This window comes from Staurois parvus, unplaced genomic scaffold (assembly GCF_062004578.1).
Source record: "Staurois parvus isolate SC_StPar_1 unplaced genomic scaffold, SC_StPar_1.0 ptg000530l, whole genome shotgun sequence".
Lineage (NCBI taxonomy): Eukaryota > Metazoa > Chordata > Amphibia > Anura > Ranidae > Staurois > Staurois parvus.
The window spans coordinates 3,897,212-3,922,294 of NW_028318326.1; the positions used below are offsets into that span (position 1 = coordinate 3,897,212).

Genomic DNA, 25,083 nt, shown 5'->3' on the forward strand with positions numbered 1-25,083 from the left:
AACAACCTCAACGTTGACTATTTCCAGTTCAGCAGAGGACAATTAGAAGATTTTTATGATGTAGAACTTTTACATTATTTTATACTACTTTGGAGCGGGAAAACAGCAGTAGTTCTCACTGCTATTCCAAAACAATATAAGTAGTATGTTGAAATTACCTGTGCTCAGTATCTACTGATGAAAAAGCTCAAAATCCATCCAGTATAGGATACTTGGAGGGTTTCCCCCCCCTCTTCTCAACAAGCTGGTATTTTACTCTCCTGAAAATTAAATTTTACATTTACACTTGTCCAAAACAAACTGGCTATCCATGTTAAAACCATGTTGGAATGGTATGCTAAAATAACTGAGGCAGGTTTACAGATACACGCCAGTTTTTATTAGAAAACATACATGGGACAGAAGCCTCAAGCTGGTATAGAATGTAAACATTCAACTTAGCTAAACAAAATCGTACAAGGGCATTTGGCCACTTGTAAGTGGCAAGTTATTTTGCCTTGGCAGGTAATGTCATTTTAGGTAGAGAAATGACCACAAAGTAAAACACTAAACTATGATATACTTCTTCAATTACATTACTGAATCATTTTAGCTACAGCAACAAAATTAGATACTACCATGATCTGAATTATAGTACAAAATGGAAATGTGAGGTTCTCATTCTATGATGCCTTGTGCCGAGTCAAACAGCCAGCTTAATGGGATAGATCGGAAGTTTAAGGCTAGAGAAGCCTTGTGCCAAGAATGTTGGATGGGGAGACTGGGCACCTCCAGGTCTGAATGTGCTTGGACCAAACATAACCAACTGCATTCTCAATGTTAAAACCAAGCAAGTTTTTCAAGGCCTGATCGCCCTTCACATCTATTTTACTTGTATCATAATGGCATCCAGACTAGATTTGTTTTATTTATTAGCTAGAGACAGGGACATTCGGTAACACCACCTTTTGTTCACATTCTGTCAATAACAAGCTTGTACCTATAAAGGGTTCCAGGTACACCACTATGGTTTTCTAAAATCTGACACTAGCTCATCAAAAATAGTAAAGAAAGTTTATTTTTGTTGAGCAATACATTGAACCCTGATAAGCAGGGGTTGCTAGACTACACAAAAAAACGGTTTAAAAGTTAAAAATTCCTTAATTCTTTATTCCTGGTATCACTAGAACAAAGGATAGGGCAATATACCTGACATCATGGGGAAATGGGAGACAAACTACAACAGATATAAAGACCTCAGGAATGTACATCTAAATCAACACTACATTGCATTAATCATCAGCTGCACTGATGGGGAAAAAAAAAAAAAACAAAACAAAAAAAACTGTGGCTATTCCAGTCCTTAACAAGAAATGCCTCCTGTATAAGCTGCGGTAACTTTTCTGACTATGGATCCTCGCTGCTCCTGTAGTAGATTTTACAGTTCCTCTAATGCACATGGACGACTGTCTCAAAGTAACCTGCAGCTTTCCTGACAAATCCTCGCTCTCTTGCTAAGAACTGTAGCCTGTTGAATGATACAGGACAAGAAGATTATTACTCAAGTGATCTGTCAGACAGATTGAATCATCATCACAAAACATATCCAATAGGTTACCTGTATCTACTGCAGACTCAAAACCTTCTGCTTCCATAGCCGCCGCCGCCACCACCACCTCCTCCACCACCACCAGATCCATAACCACCTGTAAAAATAAGTACAGCCAGTTAACCATACAACCCTTTTAATATGGCAGTAGAATGACCATAGTGGCTCATTTACACCTGTGTATTGTAAAAATGCACATATTTGACACGTTTTCTGTATATGCAGGTCAGAGGTAAGCTTTTGTTTTAGATAGTAGATTGGGGTGAAAGCCAGGGGTAATTTTTCAAGCAATTCCTGTTCAAAGTACTACCAAAAATGCTTTAGGTCTTATGTCGTCAAGCTACACGCTTGTGGCGAGGGCATCAGTTTGAGGCACTGCCGAGATTATTCAGAATTTGACCTGCTTCAAGCGGGGTTTGCATTTCCACAGACCTTTATATGACTAAATTTCAAACGAAAGCCAAACCAATTCAGGCTCTTAAAACATTATAGGTGTTGCTCTTCTGCACTTTCAATGACATTAGTATTTAAAACCGCAACTGCAAGCTATCCATCTAGGTGTACACACCAATGAAAATGACCAGAAATAAATGTATGCCTAAAAAAGCCTCCAAACTTATGACAGAACACAGGTGTGAATAGGGCTCTGCACAGTTACACCACTCACCACCATAGGGGCCGCCTCCACTTCCAGAGCTCCTTCCACTGAAGCTGCCACCTCCCTTCATGGGTCCATAATTGGACTGCTGTTGACCCCCATAATTTCCAAAGTCATTGTAGCTCCCTACAACAGGATAAGATATACAATTAAAAATGGTTCTAAGTGTTTCAGGGAGGAATGATTCAGAAGGATTTTCACTAGAAGGCAAGTATTAATTCACTAGTGCAATATTCCAATATGTGTCTTAAGTCAAAACAAGCATAACTGATCGCTCACCATGCAAAACTTTCTTAAAAGAAAAAAAAAAAAAGGTTTTTATTTTCCCATGCAGTGGGGCTGTGCCCGCACTGCATGGGTTAAATCAGGGGTCCTCAAACTACGGCCCGCCGGCAGGGGCGTATTTTCCGTGAGGAAGGGACATTAAGTACAGGGGTGGGCAGGGGGCTGCTGTACCTTACCTGGCTCCGGTCCCAGTCCCACGACGATCCAGTCCAGGAAGCACTGCTCCTTCATTCACTCCGGCCACTCCCTCACTCCTGCCGCTCAGCTCCGCCTCCTCACCAGTGATTGGGCGCCAGAACTGTAGCTCAGGAAAAGCACACAGGCGGCCTCCCCCCACAGACACCGATGATGGGGCACGATTCCTCCCACAGACACCGATGATGGGGCACGATTCCTCCCACAGACACCGATGATGGGGCACGATTCCTCCCACAGACACCGATGATGGGGCACGATTCCTCCCACAGACACCGATGATGGGGCACGATTCCTCCCACAGACACCGATGATGGGGCACGATTCCTCCCACAGACACCGATGATGGGGCACGATTCCTCCCACAGACACCGATGATGGGGCACGATTCCTCCCACAGACACCGATGATGGGGCACGATTCCTCCCACTGACACCAATGATGGAGCACGATTCCTCCCACTGACACCGATGATGGGGCACTATTTCGCTCCATAAGACACACTTGGGGGGAAATGTCTGTGTGTCTTATGGAGCAGCCGGCCCAGTATTCCCACCGCCGTTGTATGTCCGCAGTCTCTGGTCATCTCCTGTACGGTGTCCGCATTTGTTCATAGGTTTTTTTTTTTTAAACTATAGTCCGGCCCTCCAACGGTCTGAAGGACAGTGAACTGGCCCCCCGTTTAAAAAGTTTGGGGACCCCTGGGTTAAATGCTCATTTTTGTCTAGTGGCTCTGAAAGTAAAGATATACACACCTAATCTGCTGCTCCTCCGAGCGCAAGACCAGTCTCCGCTGCTCCTGCCACCGCACGCTAGTGGTCTTGTGAATGGGCTGTTCCCGACAGCATCACACACACAGACTGGCTCTGGACGTGAAGACAGCAGGAACAGTCTACCCCTGGACATGGGGGAACACTGTTTTCCAGAGGATCGGGAGGACAGGGCAAGTACAGCTCATCCCTGAGCCCCTAGACAAAAACAAGCACTTAACCCATGCAGTGCAGGCACAGTCCCACTGCTTGGGAAAATTAGAGGAGGAAAAACCTCTTACAAGTTATGCATTCACATTTACCCATTTTTAAAGACCATGTAAGCATAGAAAAATAGCCATTGCTCCTTGCAAAAATCAGTTTCCTCGCAAATTCCTATTGTGGGCTGACAAACTGTGCCTTACGTGGAATGAAATTGCAAGGAATGGTGTCAGCCCTGCCTGTTTACCAAATGACAACAGCTCCCAATCTTGACAGTGGGGATTGGTGTGGTTTTGTTCAAGGGATGAACTGGAAAGGCTGATTAGACTGACATACAAGAGTGAACAGGGCAGCTCTGAATTCATAAGATCAAAAAGGCATTGCTTTTGCTCCAGAATTTTTACAAAGGTTTAAACAAACTAAATATTGACCACAGTGCTTTGTGGCTGTTACAAGTTCACTAATTTGCATGTTATGAATGCATTTCACAGTCATTAACAGTCAAGTATTTACCACTATTCAGGATAAAAGTTACTTACCACCAAAGTTTCCTCCTTCGCTGTAGCCATCATATCCACCACCACTACTGCTGCCATATCCGCCACCTTGGTTTCCATAACCTGGGCTACTTCCATAACCCCTGCCACCATAACCGGGGCCACCACCATAGTTGCCAGGCCCTAGGTTATAAAAAACCATTCAAAAACAGTTTAAAAAACATAGTAAAAACATGGGATTATATCATTAGGATCTGAAAAACTGCACCTTTTTACAAGGCTAAAAAGCCTCCCTCCCCAGAAGACTAGGGAAAGGCTCCCTAGGAGCGGGGAGATGGGGGAAGGAAAAAAGAAAAGGAAGCCTACTGGCAAAACAAAAACGTACCATCTCCGCCAAAGCCATTGTATCCATCTCCTCCACCATAGCCACCTCTACTACCACCATAGCCACCTGGAAAGAGGACGGATAAATGTATTAGAACACTCCAAGATTGAGAAGCCCCTTCTATGTTCTGCCCTTCAATAGCTAGCATACCAGGTACAAACATAAAACACTGCATTCATTGCTGCACCACAAACATAGGTCCTTAGATCAGAAAAGAATGGTAGCTGCCAGACCCAACCCAGAAAAAGTATACTTAGACCTATAGTAATGCAGTGGTATCCAGATAATACCACAAACAGTATATGCATCAAACTATAGAATGGAAAGTACCACCTTGTGAGATCTCAATAAGGAGGTGGGGGGGATGGAAACCACAAAAAAAACAAAAAAAAAACACACAACACGCATTATACCTCTGTTCCCAAAGCTGCTGCCACCACCACCACCACCACCGCTGCCACCTCTTCCAAAGCTTCCTCCACTGCTTCCATAATTTCCTCCTCTACCCACGAAGTTGCTTCCACCTCCTCCACGTCCTAAAATTATGAAAGAAAGCATTAAAAAACAACATTCCTAAGGAAACAAATTCTGCGCCACCATTGTTCAAGCACTGTACCTCTTTGGGTGGTGGCGGTTTGCATCTCTTGCTTAGACAGGGCTTTTTTAACCTCACAGTTATGATTGTTGATTGTGTGATATTTCTGAACTAAAAAGAGAAAAAGGGTGTTAGCAAAAAGGTGTACAAAAATATACCAAGACTACGCAGATTTACTGACTGTGGAACCAGCTTTCAAGGTTTTGAGGCTAGCTGTTTACGTACAAGGCTTCTCAGCCATCTCTGCTTATAACCCAATAGATGAATACAGAGATTCAAAAAAAAAAAAATACGGAACCTCCCAGCTGCTACTTAATCCAAATCTCTTACTGGAGAAGAAAGTGGTATCTGATAGGTGCTGAATAAAATTTCAAGTTTATAGAAGACATAACCTGTAAAAGCAAGACCTATAAGTAAAACAGGTCAAGCTTTCCTCAAAAGCTAAAAGAATTAAAACAGCTATGTACACAGTTGGTCAAGTTCACGAACATCGGGTTCAGAGGAAAAAACTTGATGAAACTCTACTCACCAACAATTTTATCGACTGTGTCATGATCATCAAAAGTGACAAAAGCAAATCCCCTTTTCTTTCCAGACTGACGATCTTCCATCACCTCAATGGTTTCAATCTTGCCATAGTTCTCAAAATAGTCTCTCAAATGGTATTCTTCTGTGTCTTCTTTAATGCCACCAACAAATATTTTTTTCACAGTAAGATGAGCACCAGGCTTGACCGAATCCTGTATTTAACAATATAGATAAGGCTCTTCCCTACTAAAGTTGGGGACTGGACACAAAACAAAAAAAAAACAAAAAAACCCACATACAAAATCACACACCTCTCTGGAAACTGCTCTTTTAGGCTCAACAACACGACCATCAACTTTATGTGGACGAGCAGACATTGCAGCATCAACCTCTTCCACACAGGAATATGTCACAAAGCCAAAGCCCCTGGAGCGTTTTGTTTGTGGATCTCTCATAACCTGAAAGTAGTAAAGCATTCTATTAAATACATCTGCGAATAAAATTGGCATAGATCACCTACAATGTGATGCAGGGTACAGATGCAATTATAAAATTAATGTAAATTGGACTAAGCAGTAGTACAGATTTAAAGCAGATCTTCACCTTCAAAACCATGATCCCTCCTTCAGCCCTCTACATATATAGTGCTTTTTTAAAAGAACACTCTTTGGACTTCCCCCCGACACTGTGCTCCCTATGCGTCATGGAATATGAACCTCACATATCCCAGGAGGCAGTGTCTTTCATTCAGTAAAGGACAAGGAGGCAGGCCTAACAGTGCATCTCCAGGAGGCCCCCTGACTGAAACCGGAAGAGCCAGCAGCCTCTCAATGTTACACAAAACATGGCAGCATGGGACCGAGCGCTGTCAGGAGAGGATCTCACCAGGACAATGCTGGATCTGCTGGGTGAGTATCTAAGTGCAGACCACAACCGGGTAAGCACTAAAATTCACACACACAAAAAAAAAAAAAAAAAAAAAAAAACCCTAACAATTTACAATTGTGTTAAAATTGCCCCACTGCATGTTTGTGCAGTTAAAATGAGATGCGCATAGCACATCAAGCAAATTAATGAAATTTACAAAAAAAAAAAAAAAAAAACAGTATAGGTGATGAATATTACCCTAGATTTCTCAGAATGCTAGCCACTCAGAACTTGGGAATTGCTCGAGTACAAACAGGCTAAAAAGAACAAGGAGACCCAGGGTACAGAGATACTAGCAAACACAGGATTTTCAGAGTAAGGCATCTAGAGTACGCCAGTGTTTATACAGTAAGCTATCAATTTTGACATGCTGTGCACCATTAAAGCTGTAATTGGGGGAGCTTCCTTCTCCCAGTCTTCCTTCTGGGTTCGGGCCTCTGGGCCGCATGAATAGCCAAGCAGCCATGACGTCACTCCCACACATGGAAGTCCCACACCACAGAAAAGAGTGGGTGCCGTAAGTTACTCTGAGCTGCGCAAACAGGGCTAAGTGTACAATTCTGCTGACAAGCAGGAGTGAAGCATTTACAGCAGAAGAGACGAATAGGGTCTATTTTGCCATAAGAAAAAAAAAAAGTCAGAATTTTTGTTTAAGTTTATTACCACTTTAACCACATGCCACCCAGCCACTGTAGAAATACGGTGGCAGGGCGGCATGGCTGGGCAAATGCACGTTTTAAAACGTGCGTTTTTAAAACAGGTAGGGGGCGCGCAAGGCCCGCCGATCACAGCCGCGGATGTCAGTCGCCGGATTACAGCCGGTCATGTCCCGGCGATCGGCGGCAATCGCCGACAGAGAGCACAGCTGCAGTAGCTGTGCTTTCTGTCAGTTCCCTGACAGGTCCAGGACACGCTGATCGGGACAGAAGAGTTTCTCTCTCCCGATCAGCGGTGTTCCCTCCAGTACACACCCCCTAGTAAAAACACTCCCCTCACACAGTTAACCCTTTCCCTGAATAATAAACTTAACCCCTTCCTCCCCAGTGCCATTAGTACAGTGTCACTTTTTTTTTTGCACTGATCACTGTATTGGTGTCACTGGGGATGTCAGTGACCCCAAGTCAGTACCCCCCAATGTCAGAATGTCCGCCGCAGTCCCTCCATAAGTCGCTGATCACCGCCATAAGTCGCTGATCGACACCATTAGTATAAAAAAATTAAATAAATAAAAATCCCAGTATCTTTCCCGCCATTTGTAAACGCTAGAACTTTCACGTAAACCAATTAATTTACACGTATTGTTTTTTTTTTTTTTTTTTTTTTTTAGCAAAGACATGCCGCAGAATGCATTTTGGCAGAAATTTATAACTAAATTTGATTTTTACATTTTTTTTACTGGATATGTTTTATAGCAAAAAGTCCAAAATATTGTTTTTTTTCCCTCAAAATTGTCAGCTTTTTTTTTTTAATAGCGCAAAAAATAAAAACCGCACAGGCAATCAAATACCACCGAAAGAAAGCTCAATTTGCGGGGAAAAAAAAAAAAAGTAAATTTCATTTATGCATCGTTTTGCATGACCGCGCAATTGACCGTTAAACTAGCGCAGCGTTGTAAAGCAAAAAAAAAAAATGACGTAAATTGCAGTATCTATACCATAGTTTGTAGACACTATAACTGTCACACAAAGCAATCAATATACACTTATTGGGATTTTTTTTTACCAAAAACATGGAGCAGAATACATTTAGGCCTAAATTTATAACCAACTTTGAGTTTACTATACATTTTTTATAGCTGAAAGTAAAAAATATTGTTTTTCTTCAAAATTTTTGGCCTTTTTTTGTTTATAGCGTGAAAAATAAAAAAGCACACAGGTGATCAAATACCACCGAAAGAAAGCTCTATTTGTGTGAAAAAAAGGACGTAAATTTCGTTTGGGTGCAGCATTGCATGACTGCGCAATTATCAGTTGAATTAGTGCAGCGCCGAGTAGCAAAAAGAGGCCTGGTCATTAAGGGGCGGTAAATCCTCTGGAGGGCAAGTGGTTAAAATACACACGAAAATCCCCCAAAATGCAAAAAACACAACTTACTACACAGTCTGTTAGCTTTCCCCATTGTTCAAAGTGTTCCCTTAGGCTGTCATCTGTTGTCTCAAAACTCAGGCCACCAATAAACAGCTTCCTTAACTGTTCAGGTTCCTTAGGTTCAGGTCCCTGGATAAAAAGATTAAATTATTCATTAGTAAGCCAGTAAAGAGTTTGTGACTTTAATAAACACACCATCCAAAAAAAGTTATATAAAAACAAAAATATTCTGTTTATATCAACAGTAGAAAAAAAATCCTAGGCTTTCCCGTGCCTTTTTCAAGACAAACTAGAAAATAATTCTGGAGCTATAAACCTCACAATTTGCCCAAGTCTGAAATACTAACCACTGCAATTTTATGCCAATCACCTCAAACACTTACATTTTTTAAAGGTGGCACTACCTTAGAAAATCAAGCATGTGGCAGGTGTGTCGAAGGGCTCTACCTGGCAGAGGCCTGAAGCACATCTGTACAAGCACAGTTTCCCCATGCATGTGGACAATCTGAGATCCAGGATCTCCATAACTGCAATGTCCCCACGCATGAGCAGATGTACTAAACGTTTCTGCTGGGTCTCAAAGGACAGGCAGAGCCCTTTGGCACATTTGCGCACACGTAAAACCCAGTGGTGCACATTAGCTGTGAGGCACCCAGAGCACAACGTTATACTTACCTGGGTACAAATAAGGCAAATGCTTGCTTTTTTGCATCTATTGTGAGGGAAAGTGTTGAAGCCAGTGCAAACAACTAGTTTTTGGGGTAAAGACCCACTTTAATGCAATTTCAGAGACCTAAACATCTCATAGGATAGGATTATTTGCATACATCTTACAATAAGGGGATCACCATGAAAGCCTTGCAATATTTGGAAAGTGGCAAGTCAGAATTCAGTTGAGCTTTAACATTTCATTTACTAGTGAATACTAAAAACTACAGGTAAAAGTGAATATACTTGTGTAAAGCTAAATGCCACAAATTACTCTAAAGATGTACACCACCAGAGTGCAAAGATATGTGCACATAATACAGTGGCAAACTCCAAGTGTGCAAAAAAAGTCTGTTGTGATGAAAGTTAAGCAGAGTTTGAAATCAGTTTGTATACTTACTGTTTCTTCTGAAGTCCAACATTTCTATTTCGGTACAGAAAATATATTTTACTTTCACAGAAATCCCTTAGCATATGACAAAAGCTTCCTTACAAAAAGCCAATAAAAATACACCTGAGACAGGAAGGTAATTTTCTGAAGTGTAGACATTAAGAGAGGCAAAGAGCAGTGTAGTATTGTCACTAGTCCGGCCTAACAATTTACAGCTTTCTCTGCTTTTGACTACAACCAATTTATCACAGAACTATGCGACAGTGATGCAAAGCCTCATGGCACAAGGGCTGAACTTCAAGTAGAAAAAAATATCCAAACCATAGCTAGGAAGAAACAGAGTCCCCTTATATGCAGATAAGCTGCACGTTAAGTCATCAAATGAGGGTTTCACAAACCAGCAAGCTAATCTAGGAAAAAAAGTCCTAAAACAAACTTGGGTGCCTGTAGATTACCCAGTCTGGGATGATTGTATAAAGAGGGTGGGTAAAGTGCCTTGTGCTGCATCAGGCCCATTTATGTTCACTAGCTGGTAACTACAAAGTAAGAAGGGAATCGAATCTGAAGGGCTCTTGAACATGTATTTAGTCCTTTAAACACAAGGCACCTCTTGTACAGTGCCTTTCTACAAGTAATCTTTTATGTACAGCACTCTTATAAAACACGTTTTCTGCAGCCTCTAAGCATGAACGTCTAATTTTACAATACTTTCAAACACAATTTTTTTAGAATAGCAGCAAAAGCAGGTTTTGGATAGGGTTGTGGTTACATATTCCACAGGTACAAGTGGATGCAAAAGCTGGTTGGGGACATGGAACTATAAAAATAAAAACCTAAACAAACCCCTGCTATAAAACACTGGGAAGCTGCAACAAACTAGAACCAAGATTTTTGGCTGAGATTATTCCATGCATCAAGATGTTCCTATTATGACAAACAGGGGTTGACTTTTAAGGTCACATTAAGCCCGGGTTCACACTGATGCAGTGCGGAGTTTGCACCAGTTTCTGTGTGAATTCTGCACCGCATCAAAAATCGCACCCCATTCATGCGAACCGCTGAGGATGTGTATGTTAACACCCTGAAATCAGTTCACAAAACCGCAGAATCAGATTGCATGGGTTTGAATACCCATGAGATCCTCCAATTCTAGTGCTAGGGGAAAAAAAAAAAAGGGGGGGGCCTGGAAAATGTATGGTTCAAATCACATCGCACAGAGTTCGCAGAAGTGTGAGCCCAGGCTAAAGCTCATACTGGTTGCCTCATGTCAACTCATTAAATGTTTATTTTTAAAGAACAGGCTATTTTAAAATCCAGAAAAGGAAAGTGTTTAGTAATATGGCAGCTTTGAAATGGTAAGTGTTTAAAGTGAAAATTGTCAAGACAGGCTGAAAAACCCAAGTATACTTACAGAATCTTCTGAAGATGGCCAGCGTTCCTACAAAAACACAAAAAATTTTAAAATGAGAGAAGCCATCAATCACCCTAACAAAACTAGCCTAAGCAACAACATATTTGCCCATTAGAAGGTAGGCGCCACCTGTCAGGATTTACTCTAAACCAGTGACTGTCAACTGGAAGGATAGAGGGCCTCAAGTGTGGCCCCCGACACTTCCAGAGAATCGCACACTAGCAGCACAGAAGATTCCAGTCCTGTTGTGTTTTTTGCAATGTATTATATAACATGTTAAACTTGGAGTACAATAACCCCCCAGCATTGGTGTCAGTACGATTAATGTTAATACACATGTCAGTGGCAGTGAAAGTTACCCTCATCCCTCCCCTGCATTGGTGGGCAGCGGCAGTTAAATTTTACCTGTCACTGCCATTATCTCCAATGCACATGGGTTTGACCCCCCAGATTGGTGATCATGGTAGTGAAAGTATTATACCAACCCCTCCTGTACTGTTGGGCATGACAGTAAAAGTGTCCCCCTACCTTCCCCCCTGTATTGGTGGTCATTGCAGTGAAAGCCAAGCCATACATAAATTTATTTTCTTTTGATAAACCAGCAGGGTGAAATAAAATGAATCGATTCCCCCATCCACATATTCAAGGTGGATGGGCAAATCCCTCCAGTGCAGATATTGTATTCTGACAGCGGGGAGGCTTCCCCACCTTCAGAATACACTAATCAGCACCACTGGCAATAAACAGTGGCACTGATCAGCAAAAATTTTCCAACAGGCTGGTTGTACAGAAGTTGATCGAAAGGACTTCTGTAAAACCAACCTGCCCATAGGTGGATCGAAATTCATCTGGTCCCTGCTGATCCATGTATGGTTAAAGTGTTAACCACCCTCCTTGTCTTGGTGGTCATGGCAGGGAAAGTGTTACTCCCCCTTCTGCACTGGAGGTCATGGCAGTGAGTACTTGCCCCCCCCACCCCATTTGTAATAGCTTGCCCATCTGCTCCCCTCTCTCCCCTATTGATAACTCCACCCACTGTGCAGTCTCTTAGTGGTGGCACTAGAAGATAAATACCGAGAGGGGACACAGGAAACTACTCTGTGCTAAACTAATGCACACAGCAGGTAAGGATAACATGTTTGTTATTTAAAAAAACAACATTTGCAACCTTCAGAATCACTTTAAATGGGATGCCTGGCTGTACAATCAACGGTTAGGCAAAACCTACTAGGAATACCCTGTATCAGCAAAAGCACTATAGCTCACAAATAATGTAGAGCGAGTCCTGAGTCGACACCCAGAGAACTCAAGGGTTTTTTTCCCTACAGAGTCAAAGTAACTTAAGGAGTAGGATGGATGGATCAACCCCACAAAGTTAGAAAGGAATGAAGAGGAGACCTAGTTCCGACGCTAGAGTCACCTGATGAGCGGAGGATGAAGCTTATGCATTCTCCCTGGCAAAAAAAAAAAAAACAGGCACACTCCCACAAGAATCCCTACTAAAGAACCTGCTTGCCTAGCCCTGACCTCTGGTAATCGTTCTAAGAAGGCTCCCGACTCCTCACATCCATCAAACATCAGCAGTTGTGGGGCCTAGGGTTGATATACAGTATTAGCCGTACTACTATGGGCAGTAGCTTGATGGAAAAGCTCTGTATGAAAAGAACACTAGAGGATGCAGATCTGCCAAGGACAGTGGACAGGTCCAACATCAAGACAGATGGATACCTATAAGAAAGAAACCAACGTGTCCCACCTGCTGATGATCCAGGGAGGCACAGGGCTCTCCAGTGACGATCTTAGGGCTCGTTCACACTAGGCTGTTTTGCCAACGCTTGCCAAACGCCCCTATAGCGTTTGGCAAGCATTGGTCCGGCGTTTGCGGAGCGTTTTTTAACGCTCGGCAAACGCTCCGCAAACGCCGCATGCGCGGTTTAGCGGCGGTTGCTAGGCGTTTGCCGAGCGTTAATAACGCCCCACAAACGCCTATAATGCAGTTTGAGTGGTGTTACCGCTCCGCAAACGCCCCGCAACCGCGTCGCAACCGCACCGCAAACGCCGGCCGGGCGTCTGCGGAGCGGCACCATAGACGAGAATAGGAGGCTTCAAAGCCTCCTGACTCGTCCAGAGGCGTCCGTTTTGCCGCGACGCAAACGCTCCCGTTAGAACAGCACCATGTGCTGTAATGTGCAGAATTGGCAGAGGCGTTTGGGAAGCGGTAAAAACGCTTCCCAAACGCCTCTCTGCCGCCTGCACACAAGGCTAGTGTGAACGTAGCCTTAGGTGTGCGGCAGGCAAAGTGCATGAACCTCTACTCTCAGTCCAGAGGCCAAAAAGAACCTGTCCACAAAGCAGTGTCCTAAAAGAGGTAATAAACTCCACCCCCAAAAAAGCTTGCAAATTCATAGACTGATGGCTGCATTAGTTCTTATTAAGCACTTTTTTTTATCTGGTCATCCAACCAAAAAGCCTGTTTTTCAACAGAACAAGCTCCCCTTCAAATGTAGACGTTAGTGTTGAGACAAACCATTCACCACTGACTAGGTGCTTACAATAATCAGCTTTTATATAAAAACCTTTACCCCAAAAGAAAAAAAAAAAATGTTGCTGTTACTGCTTTTGTATCTGCAGAATGAGCTGGAGTTTGGCTGCAATTTGTTAGTGTACTTCAATCTCCTGGTGGTACTTAATACTCCCACACACCCCCCCCCTCCCAATTGACAATGCTGCTGTCCAAAGGTGTCCCTGTATTCCTTCATCAAGAGTGGAGGGACTCTAATTTCTAATACAGGAGGTATTACTGGCCAGATCACCAGGTGAAAATAGGGTAAAAAGTCTAAGAAAGAAAACTAATGCAGCCACATCTAAAGATTGGTAAGTGGAAATATTTCGCATTTTTGGTTCTGGGTTTAACACCGCTTTAAGGAAACAGGAAGGTTGACACTCATCCTGTGCAGGGATCAAACTACCTTCCCTGCTGCAGGAAGGGCTCACAATCTCCCAAGTTGTAAAAGGCACAGAAAAACCTAGATTGTGTCCAATGAATTCTGAACCAGGAAACCTGCACAAAGCAGGATACCCTGACATGAAGAATTACCGGTTACTGAACAGTCGCCCTGAGCATGATGGTTCTTCAAGACAGAGAAGAAAGGATCCCTGCCACAAAAAAAAAAAAAAAAAAAGCCTAGAGCATAGAGGCAGACTGCTTTGAATGTTCAGAAAGGGACTTAAAGTGATTGTAAACCTTTGAAATGAAGGTATAACCTCACAAAGTGTATTCGCCTCAATCAACAGAGCCTAGTACAGTGGGCTCCATCTGAGATCTCTTTCCTCTGCAATCTGATGTGTCACTTCAGACAGTTTTTCCCAATCCCACATGGTGATGGCCCACCCCATGGACACTAGGGAAGATGCATTAATCTATGCAATAGCATAGGAGAGGTGAGAAGGAGCAGCTAAAGAGGGTACCAGAGGCAAAGGATTAGCCCATGAACCTAAAGGGGACCTCTCTACACAGAACGCTAGGAAGTACCCAAGGACCTACCAAGGTTTACAATCAGCACACCCCTACCTAGAAATTGAGGCATTCTTTCATGCAGTTTAACAATATATGAATACCCCTTGCGCTTATATGGAAGCCCTAAATAAAGCTGCTTTCACCCAACCTGACCCAACTGGTATGACAAAAAAAATATGTATACAAAATGGTGAAGCGCTCTAAAGTGAACTACATAACACAAAAATAATAAATATGATCCACACACAGTGCTCAGATACAATCTGTAACCAATCGTGACCAACTGTGAATAGTGAAAAACAGGAGGTCCTGTTTATACAAAGTAACATGTGACTTCTAAACCATTATTAAAAAAAAAACCCTCCTGTCACAATCATGAGACTATATAATGTGTCAAGTGAATCCCTTTTTGGGGACAAATAAAAAAAGTGTTAAGTGACACAAATAAATCCCCTTAACCTGTATAAATCATCAACATGAACAAAAATATTTTTTATAATGTCCAAACATATAAATATATTAGTGATCTTCCTAAAATTCATGCAAGTGATGCCGTGAAAAAGCGTGATCTTTACTCTGGTGTATAAACTCCTCAGGAATGGCCAAGATGGCCCCTTCACTTCCAAAACGTGACCACTAAGGGCCAGTACGCCTTTAGGGATATGCAACTTCCGGTGACGCACTTCCGGGCGAGGTGGCCATCTTGGTACACCTTACAAATCCATGTAGTGCACCTATATGCATGAGGATAAGAGTCTGTGTATTGGAGATTACATGCGAGTGTTAATTCTGCTTAATTCTTTATGGATTAAAAAACGTTACTGCACCATGGAGGAATCTTTTTTGTTTCACTATTATGATCCTGAGTGGGGGTGAGCTACATTGTGGTACCTGTGTAAGGAGGGAGCTGAGCGGTGGTACTTGGAGCTTGTGTGGCATTCATATTCCTGGAACCAGTTTACATCTAGTAGGATCGGGAGGTGATCCTTAAAAGCATGCTGGCCCTTAGTAGTCACATTTATACAGGTTAAAGGGGTTTGTGTCACTTAACACTTTATTATTTGTCCCCAAAAAGGGATTCACTTGACACATTTATATAGTCCCATGATTGGGACAGGAGGGGGGGGGGGGGTTAATATTGGTTTAGAAGTCACGTTACTTTGTATAAAACATGACCTCCTGTTTTTCATTACTGTTCACGGTTGGTCACGATTGGATACAGATTGTATCTGAGCACTGTGTATGGATCATATTTATTATTTTTGTGTGTTATGTAGTTCACTTTAGAGCGCTTCACCATTTTATATATATATTCTTTCACGCAGGCAGCTTTTCCGAGGGCTCAGCTGGTCTCGGATTTTGAGCCCTATGAGTTGTTATTCAGCCTCTGAGGGCACAAACTGCAGAAGTGGATAGAATGGAAAGGGTGGGATTTAACTGACCTTTTCTTAGACCTCTTCACTTGAAGCAGAAGTATGCTTTGGCCTACTGTGGCATCCCTGAACACATTATCAAGTGCAAGATAAAATTACCTCCCTGAAGGCCAAGCCAGGTAGATGCTCTTTGGATGTGGCCATCAGCACCCTAACCCAGAGTGCTCTGCACATCTGTTATGGGTATTGGACCCATGAGCAACATAAGTCATCACAACTGAAGTGTGAGGCCCCAGACATCGGTTTCACATGCTCAGTTAGGGGCCTCTCCCAGTGGTGGACAGATCCTTTAAAAGGGATCCAACACAAAACACACTATATTGCCAAAAGTATTTGGATGCCTGCCTTTACACGCACATGAACTTTGGCCCACCCTTTGCAGCTATAACAGCTTCAACTCTTCTGGGAAGGCTGTCCACAAGGTTTAGGAGTGTGTCTATGGTATGTTTGACCATTCTTCCAGAAGCGCATTTGTGAGGTCAGGCACCGATGTGAGATGAGGCCTGGCTCGCAGTCATGTTGGAAAAGGAAGGGCCCATCCCCAAACTCTTTCCACGAAGTTGGGATCATGAAATTGCCCAAAATGTCTTGGTATGCTGACACCTTAAGAGTTCCCTTCACTGGAACTAAGGGGCCAAGCCCAACCCCTGAAACACAACCCCACACCATAATCCCCCTCCAGCAAACTTTACAATTGGCACAATGCAGTCAGGCAAGCACTGTTCCCCTGGCAACTGTCAAACCCAGACACGTACACCGAATTGCCAGACAGAGAAGTGCAATTCGTCACTCCAGAGAACACGTCTCCACTGCTTTAGAGTCCAGTGGCGGTGTGCTTTACACCACTGCATCAGACGCTTTGCATTGCACTTGGTGATGTAAGGCCTGGATGAAGCTGCTCGGCCATGAGAACCTATTCCATGAAACTCTCTACACACTGTTGTTGACTCTGCAGACAGTTGGCGACTTCTGCGCACTTCAGCATGCGCTGCCCCTGCTGTCATTTTATGTGGCCTACCACTTCGTGGCTGAGTTGCTGTTGTTCCCAGTTGCTTCCACTTTGTTACAATACCACTAACAGATGACTGTGGAATAATTAGTAGCAAGGAAATTTCACAGATCGACTTACTGCACAGGTGGCAACCTATCACGGTACAATGCTTGCATTCACTGCGCTAAGAGTAACTCATTCTTTCACAAATGTTTGTAGAAGCAGTTTGCATGCCTAGGTGCTTGATTTTACACACCTGTGGCCATAGAGGTGACGAACTCCTGAATCCAATGATCTGGAGGAGTGTTCCAATACTTTTGGCAATATAGTGTATGTATTATACACACACACACACACACACACACACACACACACACACTGGAATTTACATAGGTATAGACGCTATACTGGTATCAGCAACTTAGTGGGGCTGTGATAGTGTGGCAGGCAATCCGACACTGACACTAAGTGGGAAGTGACTGACATCACCAGTGACACTAATACAGGGGTCCTCAAACTAAGGCCCGCCGAGGACATTTATCCTGCCCGCTGGCAGGGGCGTATTTGCCACGAGATGGGACACTAAGTACAGGGGCGGGCAGGGGGCTGCTGTATCTTACCTGGCTCCAGGTCCCAGTCCCACAACGATTCAGTCCAGGAAGCACTGCTCCTTCGTTCACTCCGGCCACTCCCTTGATGTTTGCGCTGCCGCTTGGCTCCGCCTCCTCACCGGTGATTGGGCGCCAGAACTGTAGCTCAGGAAAGGCACACAGGTGGCCAATCACCTGTGAGGAGGCAGAGCTGAGCAGCCCCGCGAACATCGAGTGAGGGAGAGGACGGAGTGAAGGACAGCTGACAGTTAAGTGTGCAATGCAGATGGTGCTGCTGCAACCAGGTATGCTGGCTGCAGCAGCACCATGCTGGAACAGGGGTCAGCAAGTTAAGTGTCACTGGGAGGAATAGCACCCCATCGTTGGTGTCACTGACACCAACGATGGGGCACTATTGCTCCCCCCCCCCACTGACACCAACGATGGGGCACTATTCTTCCTCCCCCCACTGACACCAACGATGGGGCACTATCCCCCCCCCCCACTGACACCAACGATGGGGCACTATCCCTCCCACTGACACCAACGTTGGGACACTATCCCTCCCACTGACACCAACGTTGGGACACTATCCCTCCCACTGACACCAACGTTGGGACACTATCCCTCCCACTGACACCAACGTTGGGACACTTCTCCCCCCCCCACTGCCACCAACGTTGGGACACTTCTCCCCCCCCCCCCACTGCCACCAACGTTGGGACACTTCTCCCCCCCCCCCCACTGCCACCAACGTTGGGACACTTCTCCCCCCCCCCCCACTGCCACCAACGTTGGGACACTTCTCCCCCCCCCCCCACTGCCACCAACGTTGGGACACTTCTCCCCCCCCCCCCCCACTGCCACCAATGTTGGGACACTTCTCCCCCCCCCCCCCCCCCCCCCACTGCCACCAATGTTGGGACACTCCCCCCCCCCCCACCAATGTTGGGACACTCCCCCCCCCCCCCCCCACTGCCACCAATGTTGGGACACTCCCCCCCCCACTGCCACCAATGTTGGGACACTCCCCCCCCCACTGCCACCAATGTTGGGACACTTCCCCACCCCCCCCCCCACTGCCACCAATGTTGGGACACTCCCCCCCCCACTGCCACCAATGTTGGGACACTTCCCCACCCCCCCCCCCCACTGCCACCAATGTTGGGACACTCCCCCCCCCACTGCCACCAATGTTGGGACACTTCCCCACCCCCCCCCCCCACTGCCACCAATGTTGGGACACTTTCCCCCCCCCCCCCCCCCCCGACACCAAAGATGTGCACTATTCCTCCCACTGACACCAAAGATGGGGCACTATTCCTCCCACTGACACCAAAGATGGGGCACTATTCCTCCCACTGACACCAAAGATGGGGCACTATTCCTCCCACTGACACCAAAGATGGGGCACTATTCCTCCCACTGACACCAAAGATGGGGCACTATTCCTCCCACTGACACCAAAGATGGGGCACTATTCCTCCCACTGACACCAAAGATGGGGCACTATTCCTCCCACTGACACCAAAGATGGGGCACTATTCCTCCCACTGACACCAAAGATGGGGCACTATTCCTCCCACTGACACCAAAGATGGGGCACTATTCCTCCCACTGACACCAAAGATGGGGCACTATTCCTCCCACTGACACCAAAGATGGGGCACTATTCCTCCCACTGACACCAAAGATGGGGCACTATTCCTCCCACTGACACCAATGATGGGGCACTATTCCTCCCACTGACACCAAAGATGGGGCACTATTCCTCCCACTGACACCAAAGATGGGGCACTATTCCTCCCACTGACACCAAAGATGGGGCACATTTCTTCCCAGTGACACCAATGATGGGGCACGTTTCTTCCCACTGACACCAACGATGGGGCACTATTTCGCTCCATAAGACACACTTGGGGGGAAATGTCGGTGTGTCTTATGGAGCGGCCGGCCTAGTATTCCCGCCGCCGTTGTATGTCCGCAGTCTCTGGTCATCTCCTGTACTGTGTCCACATTTGTTCAGTTTTTTTTTTTTTTAAAACTATAGTCCGGCCCTCCAACAGTCTGAGCGACAGTGAACTGGCCCCCTTTTTAAAATGTTTGAGGACCCCTGCGCTAATACAATGATCAGTGCTAATATTATACACTGTCACTGTACTAATGACACTGGCTGAAAAGGGGATAACATCTAGGGGCAAAGGGTTAACTGTGTACTTAATGCGTAACATGCGGAATATGTGCTGCTTTTATGAAGTGATTGTTGCTCTCTGGTCAAAGTCACATGTCCTTAGTAAACACAGGCTCTGAACGGTCATTTGCTAAGCCGATCAGCAGGTCCCAGCCACTAGTCCTTGGCTGGGACCTGCTGATCACCTTGTGTTGTAGAAAATGACAGCACAGAAGGGGCAACGTGCCCCCTACCCGTAAATACCAGATCCTGAACGTGATCTGGCACAGCGGGGCTGCTGCGCCACAGTAAAACTGCGTTAGGCGGTCAGGAAGTGGTCAACATACAACACAGAGGGCAATTTTCTAACATTTAAAAGTAGGCAAAACTCCCCCAATTGTGTTCAATTTTAAAGAAAGGGGTATAACCCATCAGGTGTGTTCCCATCTGTGCCTCATTGGGGAGATATACATTCACTTCCTGTATCACAGCCAAAACAGAATGTGAGGAAAATCCTCCAAAGTGTGGGAATCTCCTCACATCACCAGAACTAGTGTCCCCATCGGAAGATTAACCCCTCTTCTCCTTATCTGGTGACAACCTAAAAATATGGGATTTTATTTATCTTATTTGGTTTTAAAGATGAAGTTAAGTTAAACTTGCTCAATTGCTGGAACAAATACAACCAGCATGTAAAAATGTTGGCAATGTGATTTATCCATTTCATTTAGCAAAATGTGCCCATTTCCAATGAAAACAAAAAGTTGGCTGCAACTGCACTCACCCAGAAATGTTACAGTAGCCATTTTAACTGAGGGCAACTGAAGCCAGCACACATTTGCTTCCTAATAATTCAGCTGCTTTTCCACCCTTCACAGTCAAAACCTTGCATGCGCAGTAGGATGGCGTTCACCTTGCCTGTTGTCTTGCCCTACTTCAGATCTTCACTCTCAATTAAATCTCATAAGGCCTCACGCACACAGCATGTTTTGCAGACTTTCCTACAAGCCTTTCCTCCTGACAGCAGCGTTTTGGCAGAAAAAAAAAATGCCTGACGCTTGTAAAAGTGCCTAATTCTTTTACAAGCGTTTACAGGCATCAAGCGCTTGGATGTCAATTCATTTCATTGGCCAGAACAAAATTAATGCTCAAGTGCTAAACTCGCCTAGTGTTAAAGTGGAGCTCCTGTCAAGCCTAAAAAAAAAAAAAATCTGCATCTAAAAAAAACTGTAGTTGCTGATTTTTAAAAAAACAGCCATTCACCTGTCCCATAATCCAGCAGTACCTTCACCACAGCCAATTTCACTGACCGTCCTCGCTCCACGGCATCCTAAGTGTGGGCACCCGGCTATGACAGCTTGCGGCTTCACAGCCAGGTGCCCACTGAGCATGTGCGAGTAGCGCTGTGCCTTGTGAACGGTCCCATAAACTTCTGTCACGTGTCCCAGAAGACTATGGGAAGGAGAGAAACCAACTTCTGCTTCCGATCACCTAGGGGGTCGCAGCGGAACAGCGGGTACCTGCTCCTTAAAGGTGCCAAATGTGTTAAGGTGGAGTTCCACCCAAAGGTGGAAGATCCGCTTATCTGCCACCTTCCCACTCTGCTGCCACATTTGGCACCTTTTGGGGGGGGTATCTGGTTTTCACAGGTACCTGCTCCCACTTTTGACTCGCCGTGCCACACTGAGCCATAAGTTGGGGCTCCCCTGCAGCCCTCTGGGACATTTCACATCCCAGACAACTGTGGCCCATTCACAAAGTGCAGTGCACTTCACGCATGCGCAGGAAACCAGCTGTGAAGCCACAAGTCTTCACAGCTGGTTTCCCTTAGTCAAGATGGTGGCGCCAGCACTCGGCAGTTAACTGAAGAATCGGCTCGGGGTGAGGAGACTGCTGGACCTAGAAAACCAGAGGATGACCAAAACTTAAAAAAATAATAATAATAATTTACAGAGAAAAATATAATGCTCCGTTAGAGAATTTACTTTTAACCACAAGCCTACAGGACACTTATACCCCCTTCCTGCCCAGGCCAATTTCCAGCTTTCAGCGCTGTCACACTTTGAATGACAATTGCGTGGCCATGCAGCACTGTACCCATATGACATTTTTATCATTTTTTTGTGACAGAGCTTCCTTTTAGTGGTATTTAATCACCTCTGGGATTTTTTATTTTTAAATAAACCAAAAACCACTGAAAATGTAAAAAAAAAGAAAAACACAAAACGTTTTTTTCTTAGTTTTTGTTATAAAATGTTGTAAATAAGTGATTTTTCTCCTTCACTGATGTGCGCTAATGAGGCTGCAGTGATGGGCACTGATGGGCATTGACAGGCAGCACTGATATATGGCACTGACTGGCAATACTGACGGGCACTGATAGGCAACACTGACTAGAAGCACTGATAGGTGGCACTGAAAAGCAGCTCAGAGGGGCACTGATGTGTGGCATTGATGTGGCACAGATGGGCATTGGCAGGTGGCATGGATGAGCACTGACAGATGGCACTAACAGGTTGCGCTGCTGATCATCAGGGTACTGATGATCAGTGTACATGTTCCCTCCGAAGAATGCTGATTACCGGCTCTCCTCTCCAGCTGTCAACGTAACGGCTTGCGAGGAGAGAAATGCCGATAACCGGCATTTCCCTGTTTACATGCGACCAGCTGTGATTGGACACAGCTGATCACATGACCGAGCTGACATCTTCGGCTCTTTCCGTGGATCAGTGATCCGCTGTGTCCGAGGGACACAGCGCACCGCCGCGCACTCCCGGAGCCATGCATGCACGGTGAGAATGGGAGGACGTCATACAACATACTCCCAGAACGAGAGAACCGCCTTGCGCCCCGTCATTGGACTATATGGCGGGTGGGAGGCGGTTAATAATACTTTAACCCTTTCTTAGGGCAAAGTGTTCAACTCTAGATTACACCTAATATTGAAGATCTGCCTGCCCAGTATTACAGGGCAAACATCTAGACAGCCACCCCTAAATACAAAGATTTAAAAATTCTGCAGTTTTCAGGAAAAAAAAAAAATCTGAAGTTTCTATCTCCCCCCCCCCCCCTCAAGTTATGCTATATGAATGAGACATAGAAATGACCCCAAAGCGGCTTCAAAACCGGCAATACACTCAGCTGAAGAACAGACAGCAGGAGGATTTACAATGATAGAGGGGAAACACTGAAGTGTTGGGTTACTGAAATGTTACGTTTTTTCCCATTTAAAGCATGTGATCATATGGTGGGGTCTCTCCATATCAGGGGCGCACAGTGCAGACGCTCTCCTGTGATTAAATGAAAGCTGCACCCCCCCCTCCTCACACACACAAGGTCAGCCCTCCGCGCTCAGGTTTCAAGTTCAACCGCCTTCCATTTTCTTCTTCGCTCATTTCCTGGCAGCTGCCATTTGCAGAGTGCGGGGGTGGGTGGGGGTAGGAGGAGCCATCCCACTCATAGTAATACTGGCCACACACATCCAGTACATCCCAGAACCTGCCAGCTCCAGGATATGCCAGGATTTACACCACCCGGCCTGGAGAACCACCCTCCGCCTCCATAGGTGTTGTGGCACTACAAGTCCCAGCATGCTTACAGCAGCCAGGTTCCGATTGCCCCTTATTAGCCTTGATAGGTGACACTCAAACCTTCCACTGCTATGCAGATACAAGAGACCCAACAAGGAGAGCATGCAGCCCAACAGGGGCCATGGTAGAATCCCAGCACCTGGACCCCCTCCCCCATACTAGTGATAGGACCAGGCACACGTAGCCCAGACCTGCAGGTACAGGCACACCCCAAAAAGACTCAGCCGCATGGCATGCTGGTACTTGTAGTGCTGCTGTATTGGCCTCTAACCACTCAGAGGTGTGTGGAACTGCAAGTCCCAGCATGCCCTGCCAGCTACCCATTACATTGGGTGCCTCCCTCCAGCCTTACATAACCCTCATCCCTCCCCGGCTTTGGCGCTCCTTCTGTGGAGAGGCCGCGGCCTGCACACACCACGCTGCCCGGCCCCGCCATCGATGGCGCGCCAAATGCGACTGACACAGCAGCCCCGTCCGCTATTACACGCACTGTGGCGGCCCCGCTTATGTAGACGGTGTCACTTACATCCATTCCGGGCCGAGGCATCACTCTGAGTTCGCTCTACTATTGCCGCCGCCGTCGAGGAGAACAGAAAGAGGAAGGCGGGGGGGCACGTTCCCGCTTACGTGACACACGTTCCACGGCGACCCGCCCACCGGCTCCATCTTCCATCCCCAGGTACCAATCACAGCGGCTGTAGTGTGGTGACGTGTCCAGTACTACAGCCTGCTAGGCCGCACCAGGCGTGTGTGGGAGGCCAGCATGGCGCCGTCCTTAGGCTATACACAGTAAAATATACCTTTTATATTCATCACTCCAAACTGCCTTCATTTAGGCCTCATTACACTGAGTGCTCGCACAGCTTGTCTACACGCCTTCCTCCCGGCAGGAGAACAGCAGCATCAAGATACATGAAGCCACGCAAATGTGTTCAAGAGTTCCGCCCAAAAGTGAAATCTCCGCTTATCTGCCTCCTCTGCTGCCACATTTGGCACCTTTTGGGGGGAGAGGGAGCAGGTACCTGGTTTAGGGAGGCACCCGTTCCCACATCCGGCTCAGTTTGCCAGGGCAAACTAGCCAGAAATTTGGGCCCCCTGCAGCCCTCTGAAACACTTAACAGGTCCCAGAGGACTGCAGCCCATTCACAAAGTGCAGTGCGCTCCACACGTGCAGTAGGAAACCAGCGGTGATGCAGCAAGGCTTCACCGCTGGTTTCCCTTAGTCAAAATGGCGGCGCCAGCATCCGATGGCCGACTGAAAAATTAGCTCAGGATGAGGACAACGCTGGATACCTGGACAGGTAAGTGCCCTACTATTAAAAGACAGCAGCGGCAGTATTTAATTTTTTTTGACCGGGGGGGACTGAACTGTGCTTTAACCTCCCTGGCGGTATTCCTGAGTGTAGCTCGGGGTAAAGTTTCAGTACCAAAAGCGGTGACTCCGAGCTACACTCTGGCTTACCATGCGGCGCTGCTCCGGCATCTGTTTTTTTCTTACCTTGTCCTGTGCTCTCACGATGTCCCTCCTGCAGTGTCCCCGGCAATGTAATCCGGTGGATGCCAGCA

General features: G+C 45.8%; 1 protein-coding gene across 1 annotated transcript; it reads right to left on the minus strand.

Moving 5' to 3' along the window:
- Window positions 1-356: 356 nt before the first annotated feature.
- On the minus strand, window positions 357-24,174 carry HNRNPA3 (heterogeneous nuclear ribonucleoprotein A3). The gene is made up of 12 exons (XM_089690444.1): window positions 24,044-24,174; window positions 11,227-11,253; window positions 8,723-8,845; window positions 6,014-6,160; window positions 5,704-5,914; window positions 5,196-5,285; window positions 4,993-5,115; window positions 4,580-4,645; window positions 4,237-4,377; window positions 2,256-2,372; window positions 1,598-1,685; window positions 357-1,507 (listed from the first exon to the last, which is right to left on the minus strand). The coding sequence occupies exons 1-11, from the start codon at window positions 24,062-24,064 to the stop codon at window positions 1,615-1,617; spliced, it is 1,137 nt and encodes a 378-aa protein (XP_089546570.1). The 5' UTR covers window positions 24,065-24,174; the 3' UTR covers window positions 357-1,507; window positions 1,598-1,614.
- Window positions 24,175-25,083: the final 909 nt, after the last annotated feature.